Source organism: Procambarus clarkii, chromosome 80 (genome assembly GCF_040958095.1).
Source record: "Procambarus clarkii isolate CNS0578487 chromosome 80, FALCON_Pclarkii_2.0, whole genome shotgun sequence".
NCBI classification, from domain to species: Eukaryota; Metazoa; Arthropoda; class Malacostraca; order Decapoda; family Cambaridae; genus Procambarus; species Procambarus clarkii.
This window is the reverse complement of record NC_091229.1, coordinates 21,887,140-21,897,423: the sequence shown is the minus strand read 5'-3', so window position 1 is coordinate 21,897,423 and position 10,284 is coordinate 21,887,140. Positions and strand designations below refer to the sequence as shown.

Sequence of the window (10,284 nt, the reverse complement as noted above, 5' to 3'; positions counted from 1 at the left end):
TATACACCTCTCCTCCCATGCTTGAGGTGGTGCACAATTATGGAGAAAAAAATTACATGGTCTTATGGGTTAAAGATTGTAGAGATAAGTAAGGGTAAAGTCATGTACCCGGCGCAATCTCCTTAAAGCCACGCAGCCGAGATGCTTACTTGCTTTCAAGGCATTCAGTGAGTGGTTGTGCTACACGTCTCGCTCTGGCACTCTTATCGTGTTTTATCAGTTAACAGTGGTGTTGGTGCCAAGACATTATTATGGCACCTACCAAAGAAATAAACAAAAACCATTGCTTTAAGGAAGCAGGACACCAAAGTAAGGAAATGTCCAAGATTCAACTAAGCATCACAGCTCTGCGGCTCCCGGGAGGTAGCGCACACTGCGAAGTCACGTACCCAGCGCATATAAATTGTCATCCATACTTCCAGGGAAATAAATATTTCATTCACCTGGGCTCTACTTCTGTCTACAATCTTTCACCCATATGCCAGTTTTATTTTTTAGCCATAATTATGCACTGCCTCAAGCAGGGGGAGGGTTATCTTGAGATGATTTCGGGGCTTTTTTAGTGTCCCCGTGGCCCGGTCCTTGACCAGGCCTCCACCCCCAGGAAGCAGCCCGTGACAGCTGACTAACACCCAGGTACCTATTTTTACTGTTAGGTAACAGGGGCATAGGGTGAAAGAAACTCTGCCCCAATGTTTCTTGCCGGCGCTTGGGATCGAACCCAGGACCACAGGATCACAAGTCCAGCATGCTGTCCGCTTGGTCGACCGGCTCCCCTCACCAGAGGGGGGGATACTTTTGACAAGGCAACTCTAATATAGTACAGTATATATGTACATGTTAGGTCATAGACTGTGTATATTAAGGTCCAGGAGGTGTTAGATTGATTAGTGTTTACAGCCCATTAGTTTACAAATTGTGGAAACATGAGTGCATTAGTTGTTCATTTTGTAAGTTTTATCCAAATACTGTACACGAAAGTTAGAGACTAACTACAATTAAAGGAGAGAGGCTGCAGACTCCGACTACTGCCGAGGTCAGATAAAGTAGCCGTAAGAGGTAAGTCAATGGAAAAAACTCGTGACTGACTCCTTGTGGTTTGTAGGAGAACGAACAAAATTAATTGTAATAGCTTCAAATATACAAATTGCAAACATATTTGTAACTGCAATGATTCCTTTCAGAGGACAGTAACACAATTATGAAGTTAGCTAGATTCATATATTATTCCATCTCCATGACACATGACAACCCTGATTCACATTAATAGCTATGGGACTAGTAAGGAGAGCGGTATTGTACTCCATAATTTACATTAGCTGAAGGAAAAGGCTTGCACACTATCATGCCAGAAGCAGCCAATTAAACACTCACTGAAGTAAAATTTGTGTACATATTTTTTAACGCATAAAAAAGAACATGCACTAATTTTGGAGGAAGTGAAACGAACTTAAATAATAATGGGGTGAAAATTAGTGGCACAGCTTTGCAAATGCATTGGGGAACTAATCCTAATCTTTTTGTATCATTACACTTGGATTAATGTTACAACTCTCATACAATAAGTAGTCACTTTTGGCATAATACTTTCAAGAGGAAGGTAGCAAACTGCAAAGTCCTTGTACAATATCATTTCATTATACAAATGAACTTCGTAAAATTCATGTAAAATAATTACAATTTTGTTCATTACTTCATTACCCTTTTCGCAGGATAAACGAGTAAGCATACACGAAAACAATTATATAAAATTATTTTGTCCTAATAAATTTACTCCTTCAAGTACGAAGGCATAATATAATCTGCAGCTTAAAAGCAAAGGTAATTTATACTTTAGTCAGACATGTATATACAAACATGGAAAAAATAACTCAATATATAAATGCTTTTGTGCATATGCTATCCTATCTGTAACTAAAATACTTATATTGAAATATCACAGATATCAGAAAAGCAACCGTTGCAAAAATCAAGATCATAATCTTATCTTTGGTATATAGCAAGCTATGAAAATACAAAGCACTTATTCATTTTATACATACAAAAAGTTTAAATTAAATGGCCTTTCTATGGCAAAGTATTTATATATCAAGGCCTTTAACCAGCATTATGTAAGAATATATGTCGAGCACTTTAATCAGCATATGATTTACTGAGCCACTGCAATTGCTGTCATCATATTGCCGCTCACTGCTATAGTATTTAGTTCAACCACAACACTTTGATGTATTTCAGACAATCTAAACTTAAAATTTACTGTAACAAAAGTAAAGCAAAATATAGAAATCAATATTTTCTGTTTGTTCTACTCACAAATTGCACATCTAAATGGCACAATGCAGAGCCAGTTATAGAACCGGTATTTGTTATATGGCACTAGAGATCTATATCTCCACGAATCATATGCAACCTCTTTAGTTAAAGAGGTGATTGACTAGAGGAATCACGGTACCGATTTGGACAATCGCTAGCAGCAGTGAAGCAGCCTGCTTAAAGGTAAATATAGAATCGTGACATGTCGCAAAAGGAAATATATATTAGACGAGTAAATGCAGGATTTCCTTCAGGATATATGTGTACTTATAGATGATTAGTTATTAGTAATTCCTTTTCCTGAGTGCAGTACTGAAGTTATATTGTCATGCTAATGCATATGTTCACATACGAATTAATTGCTCAAACAAGTTTTACGGTACAGGTATATTTCGATAGAATTCTATTTCCACTGGCAATATTCATGGAAAAATAACTATTAACTGCAGTACATGATCATGTCCTATGGAGAAAAAACTACTGTTATCTAGTAGCAAAACTGCAATATTTTGCCTGATTGGATGCAGCCCAGTTTTTAAATTACATAAACTGTTTTATCCATAACTGTAACATTGAAATTAAACCAATACAGTACTGTATATTTAAACTCAAATTAAATGAACTAGTTGTGTGCAGTTTAGAATCTCTGTTATGTAAACATGCTATGGTAGAACTGGCTTTCTACTTGGACATTTACTGTCATCTTTACTAAAAGTATTTGAGCGGCTGCCAACAGCTGGTGAAGGTATAGCAGTACTACCGATTGGTCTACTTGTAACACTGGAAGATCTGCTTCTGCAGCCTGTTATACCTGAACCAAACGTGGTTGAAGGGGTTGGACTAGTACCCCTTCCTGTTGCTAGCCCAGTAACACGTCCAGGCTCCCTCATGGGAGACCTGGTAGATTTTCGCCCCATGACTGCTCTTGTTCGCGTGATGTTGCCATTCTTGACATCACTCTGTCTTCTTGGTTCTGTCTTGTCAACCTTGGGTGTCCTTGGAGTGTGGGAACCACTGTCGGAATGGCACTGCGGAGATGGCTGGCTCTCCTGCTGGCTGCGACCTGCCTTACTGAGGTTTGTGATGCTGCTTCGGAGCTCTGGTCGTCGGGTAGGTGTTCGAGACCTTGCCTCTGTTGACTGGGTCCGAGCAAGCTGTCATTAAATATTGTTGATTAGTGCAACCTAATAAAGATTCACATATGTGCCAATGCAATACATAGGCAAAATGTTTTACAAAAAAAATATAATACTGTATACAGTACTGTCTACAAAACTAGGGGAAAATCACAATCGTGTAATTGAACTTGTCATCTAAATACTATCAATTTTCTTAAGAGTAGCACAAAAAAGGGGGCTTAATTTAATTATAAAATATAATACTAACCACTTCTCACAATGGCAAAATAAAATATTGAAGTTCTCAACCTATTGTCAAATAAAACCTTGGAGAATTTTGACAAATGTTGAATTTGTGTAAAGGACTTGCCTCAAACTGCAAATTAGGTAAAAATGGTTCATAGAATGTAGTAGCACTCCCATTCTGAGCCCCAGTGCATTTAGTCTTCCAAAGTTCAAGTATGTTTATTGAGACAATAAGATAAATCTCAAAAGGATAGAGTAGCTTAGGCTATTTCTACCCTCTCCAGTCTTCCAAATTCACCCACACATCAGATATCTGCACATGTACTTGCCAACTGACATGAAATAAATATATATATGCAATAACACCATGTTTTCCAAGCTATTTTACAGAGTTTACTTTGAAATTTGGTGTGAAAATGTTTGCACATGAATATTAATGAGCACAGATGCCAAACATGTCTATATGCATTATGGGTTATGAGAGGTCCTGCCAAATATATAAAAGACTGAATAATGCTAATTAGAATTATAGGGAAGTGAAGCAACATGTAGAATCAGACACAAATGTGTTATCAGAACAGAGCAGTAATAAACCAACCCACCAAATAGAAAAATAAATCAGAAATCCATCAATCTAAACAAACCTGTCAAATCAAATTTTGAATTCCCCTGAAAAATGTTTTAAACAATAATGCACTAATAGTCGGCCATGACTGCTACACCCATCCAAAAGTAAAGATCCAATAACTAAGTCCTCATTTACAAAACCCTCATAATTACTACGAAATGATATATGGATGCTTACTCGCACACAAGACAACAACCACCTCATAATACACTTAAAATCTCAAAGTATTAATGTCTCTGGTGACATACACAGGAATACAAGAATATGAAAACAACAAACATCTCATCTGCCTTACAAGGCACAAGACCAAAGCAGCCATTCCAGTACAATAACTCGTGAAGATCCACTACAGTAATTTACGACTAATGCGATGCAAGGCAAAGCGTAGAAAATCAGCCTCGAGTCATATACATTCAAAGATATTAACTATATGCCCAAACCTTTGCTTCATTTCCAGACCCTTCATTTAGGGAGGTCAAAGTCCGACCTTGTGGAGTGGTGGTGGATTTTTTGAGGGGCAACTCATCCTCAGAAGCAGAGCTACCTGTGGTCTAGGAAAGAGCAGTAGAAGCAAATTATTACTTCTACAAGTTCCAAAAATGAAAGACGGTACTCATACATCCTCGAGTATTAAGATAACTTTTCTTAACATGCACATGGAAAAGTTATTATATGCATAAAATGCAGTCAGTGAAGATCATGATCTCAGTTGGCTATCTGATTATTGAAATTTATGTAAAAAGCATTAGATTTATACAGCTTTATAAGACTTAAAGGGACAGGTAGATACAGAACTAAAGGGAAATAGAGGGCCAGGCTCAAGCAACAGAGTTCAGGATATACACTTTGTACTGTTATCAATTTGGTGTGGAAATAAACTAGATTTTAACATGCATATAAGAATGAATTTAAAGAATATACAGTAAACTACATGATATATCAACCCATCCTCCTGTTGAGATAGTACCTATTGTGACGATCGTCAACAGTCACGAATTCGTACTAACATACGTTATGTACGTATGTAACAAAGGAATTATACTAAATAGAAAGGATTTAAAAAAAAAACTAAAACTAAAAAACTTAAAAATTCCTAGGCCTAGTATAGCGAACACACGTACTAGGCCTCAGATATCATGTATTAGGCCTAGAAGGTTAGGTTAGTTTAGTTTGTCTTTGCAACACTAAATAATGATAATTATTTAGCTTTCTGGTTTGTCCAACTCAATAGTGCCGATTCCTACTGTCTAATTTTGTTGTACTGTACGCTGGTATATATACTATGGTCCTCATCATTGAAATTGAAATAAGTTTATTGAGGTAAAATACACACAAAGGGATGAGGTAGCTCAAGCTATTCTCACCTCGTTCAGTACAACGTGTTAATACATACATATAAACACATCACAAACAATAAACATATTACCAAACATTCTGAGAGATAAACATATACATTTCCTCCTTTACACTCCTCATCATTACTATAAGTATGTACTGTACTGCCAAAACAGGAGGATGGGGCTGGAACTCGCATCTACTGGGCACTCGAGTGATTTCAAAGTTCGTACATGAACAATTATTTATACAGTATAACTGGATCACTTGCATGCATTGAGCCAAGATATGAGTCCTAAGAGGCCTAGTGTTGCCTAGGTTGGCTGCCAAGATAAGCATGACTCCCATATACCATACATTGTTCACCTTTGCTACCTGCACAATGCCAATGGACATGTAATGTAGTACTATAAATCATAGTGGCTCAGGAATAATAATGTTTTGGATGCATTGGTCAGTAGGATGACCAAACCACACACCAGAAAATGGAGAGAGGACAACATTTCGGTCTGTCCTGGACCATTACTACACGACTTGGTAATGGTCCAGGAGAGTCCCGAGTCCAGGAGAGACCGAAGTGCTATCATTTCTCCAATTACTGACGTGTGGTTTAGTCATATCTTCAGCCACATTATTGTGACTCATCGTCTGCACATGGGTCAGCAGATTACAGTTGGTTAGGTTAGCTTTGCACATGTTAGTACAGGTATAAATATAAAATAATAAATATGATAGAGCTAGAGTCCATGCAAGAAATGTACATGATCAATAAAGGAACTGCCGACAGCAATGAGTACTTTTACAGATGACAAAACGTGAGTAATAGAAGAAAATGCATGTGTAGGGGAAACGGTCGAGTACAAAATGAAAATAATGAAAACCATTAGTTTCACCTGACGAATGAGCGTAGTATGAAAAGTATTCCACTGACACGCATGATCTATTCATTTCTTTTATGGGTTATGGGTAGTTAGATATAATTTTTGTTTAAATATTAATGCACTTTATTTAGCTTGTGTAATTGTCAATGGCTTTGAGAATAACGATTAATCACCAAATGCATTAATATTAAGCTTTACTCACAAATATTATACCTTCACAGGATGAGATAAGATGAGGGAATATGGCAAGCATTTTGAGAATAGATAGACATCCATACACTATTTCTAATCTATATTTACATATACTTACCACACACAATCAGGAACAAAACTTTAAAAAGTAATTTTTTTTACGTAGTAAAATGCTACCAATGCTACATAACAATGTATGGGGAATATTAACCCACCGTGTGGCTTGGTGTGCGATTGACAGTTGTGGTTCTTCTGGGCAACTGGGAGGGTTCTGGAGGTCCAGGAGTGCACGGGCGGGAAGCAGGAGCTGGCGCTTTTGTTGGAGTTTGGGGATTTGGTCGACCTGGTTCGGGTCGAGACAATGACCGGGTAAATGTTGCCCCACGGGTGAAGCCCCCAACTGGCGTTGCTCGTTTGTTACTAGAATGGGTATCTTCGTCCGTTGAAGTGTCATTCCCCTGAAAATCCATGGAATAATGAATGGTTATCACCAATTCACTTCAAAGCAATTAATAGTAGATATGATAAATATTGCACATGTCTAAAGATAGGAATTTCACACACACACACACACATACACAGTATTAGCACCAGTGACATTCACTGTCTAGATAAATGAACCACCAGAGGGAGGAATTCAGAGTTAAATGAATATGTTTACGGATGATGCTAAGCTGGTAAGGAGAACAGACCCATTTGATTGGCACATGCCTTCAAAATGACCTACATAGAACAAGTGAATGGAGCAACACACAACAGATGAAATTCAATACAGACAATATGCCACATAATGAAATGTGGAATATGGAAAATAGGGTAAGGGGGAGGGAAAAGATATAGAGGTGGTTCCAAGTAGTAAACTCACCAGAGGTACAAAGACATCCTACCAATTGGCTTTGGCAATAAAAAAAACAAGAACTATGAGGAGAGTCTGAAGGCATTATGCCACAGCAAGTAGATAAAAGCAGAAAGAAAAAAATAGATGAAACCACATAGCCACATACAAAATAGTGAAAGGAATTGACAAAGTTGACGATAAAAGCAGAAAGAAAAAAATAGATGAAACCACATAGCCACATACAAAATAGTGAAAGGAATTGACAAAGTTGACGATAAAAGGAGAACGAAAAAAAAGATGAAACCACATAGCCACATACAAAATAGTGAAAGGAATTGACAAAGTTGACGATAAAAGGAGAACGAAAAAAAAAAGATGAAACCACATAGCCACATACAAAATAGTGAAAGGAATTGACAAAGTTGACAAAAATATTTTAAACCCACAACTTCAAAAACAAGAGGCCATAGATTCAAGCTAAGAAAACAAAGGTGATGAAAAAATGTACACAAATTCTCTTTTGCCAACAGAATTGTGGTTGGCTGGAAAAATATAAATAAAGAGGTTGGTGGAAGCTATCTGAAGCTTGAAAACATGACAAAGATTACAAGGCAGACACCACAAGTGCAGCTCTTGTCCTGTAACTACGCTTAGGTAGTTACGCACGCACACATACACACCAAGAAATACCTATGTGGCTAGATAGTACCAGAGAACATAGACAAAAATGGGAATGCTACCAGAAGTCCACCTAAGACCATCTGCTGTGCATCACTGACAAACAAGCCTGTTTAAAACCGTAAGAGCATGCAAAGACTTGTTATTACACACACACACACACACACAAAGCAATATATACAAATAAAATAGGCCACTAAGAGAGTCAACTAAGCTATGGTCCCAGTCTGCTGGCTTTGTCACATACAGTATGCAGCCTGGAAGAATTGGAGTACTGAGGGGCTCTGGGGACCACATTAGGCACTGCCATCACTTGGCAGTCAGGTAGAGGTCTTCATCTGATCCCAGGGAAGAACTCTTACATGGCTTTGAGTTTACATAGAATGTACCTTCTGTCGGCCATTTCTTGGCAAAATCCGCTTATTTCTAGTGGCATCTTGGCATCTTTTATGACCCTGTGGGACCTTCTGAAACATGGCTTGTGGCACCTGCCAAGACTTATGTTTCTAGTCCAATGAACATAGCAGATCTTACCTTAGAGCTCAATCAAATAAGCATAGCTCAGAAATTCCAATTTGTTTTGTTAAATGTAAGTCAAAATTAGCTTTTATCAATAGATAAAAGTAATGTGTATAAAAATTTGCCAAATTCCCAAAGTGGCTCCCATTTGCATTATGCTACAGTATTACATTAATATCTAGTCTGAGATAATATTTCCAAATGTTTTCAAATCGTCATCTGGATGTGAGAAACAAAAAATAAAAGTTATACCCCCTGGATGTAGACACCTAAACTGCCTGAGCCATAAAGTATTCCAAGTGACATGGATTTAATAGAGATATTTATCTAATGAAAGGAAGTAAAGGTTCTATGAAAGTGCACAATAGTGAATAGAATAGACTGGGTCATGCATGCACACTGTCAAAATAACAGTCATGCTGCTTATTTGTGAGCAGACTTAAAAGTGATATTACTGGATAATGTTGGAGAATTAGAAAAACTATGAAACTGCCCCAAATATATAAATATCTACAATAACTACCAAAACAAACAAAACAAATCTAGAAACATCTATTAAAACAAACTGCATAAAATGAATGTTGTAAAATTAAAGTGGCTATTCTTGATGCGCTCTAGAGAGACGTGTTATAATTCAATAAAGTAGAGAACACCTCATTGTCCTTTAAAAAACACTGTGCAGACATAGTGTGTGGTGGAAGCAGAGCAGGAAGAGCTATGATAAAACCATCAAGACTTACTGCTATGGAGGATTAATGCCGGAAAATGTGATGCAATGATGTTAGGGCATTTGTACATATCATGAAAGGAAGAGAAGGACCTAGGTACTTCATAAAAATAACATCTTAAAAAATAAATAAATTCACACTATAACAATTGTATAGAAAACAATCATTAAATAATACATAATACATTAACATAAAATAAATCACCAAAAACATTTAATTATTTGTATACAAGCCACACTTAAAGATATGGGAGGATAGAATTTAAAAAAATCTTCACCAAATACAGTATATCCCAATTTTCAGGCAAGATATACTAGAGATCTGTAACTCCTAAACATTATTGCAATAATTATTTTTCAATAATGGATAGAAACTTCTAAAAAAACACACCTGTCTAGGTCTTCGGGGACGTTCAGCTACTGTGCGAGCAGACTGTGATCTCTGTATAGCTGCCTGCCTAGCTTGTGCTCGTAGAGTTGAGGCGCGTGTTGGAGGGGGGGTTTGGGTGCGAGGACGGGAGAGAATAGCTGGCGGAGTCTGGCATCGTGTAGGATCTTGGCCAGACGCAGGTGGCCGCCTCACACCTACCCTTTGAGAAGATGGAACAGCTGTGGCACTGGCACTTCGCATCAATCTATGGTCACCAGATCGACCGGGTACACCGCTGCTTTCACTACTGGTACCTCGTAGTCTCTGTAAAGTCATCTTCAGTAAACTTTCACAAACATTCAAGCTGATATAAAACCACCTTAATTAATGAACAAGTGATACGTGCTCTTTCATAAAAATTTCTTCATATGGCAAGACA

General features: G+C 37.5%; 1 protein-coding gene across 1 annotated transcript in view; it reads right to left on the bottom strand.

Annotated features, from left to right (window-relative positions):
- Positions 1-1,206: 1,206 nt before the first annotated feature.
- LOC123746286 (uncharacterized) overlaps positions 1,207-10,284 on the bottom strand; it is a 29,462-nt gene continuing 20,384 nt past the window's right edge. The window contains 4 exon segments of the mRNA XM_045727657.2: positions 1,207-3,467; positions 4,746-4,856; positions 6,929-7,171; positions 9,867-10,169. Of these exon segments, the coding sequence (XP_045583613.2) occupies positions 2,976-3,467; positions 4,746-4,856; positions 6,929-7,171; positions 9,867-10,169 (1,149 nt within the window). The 3' untranslated portion in view covers positions 1,207-2,975.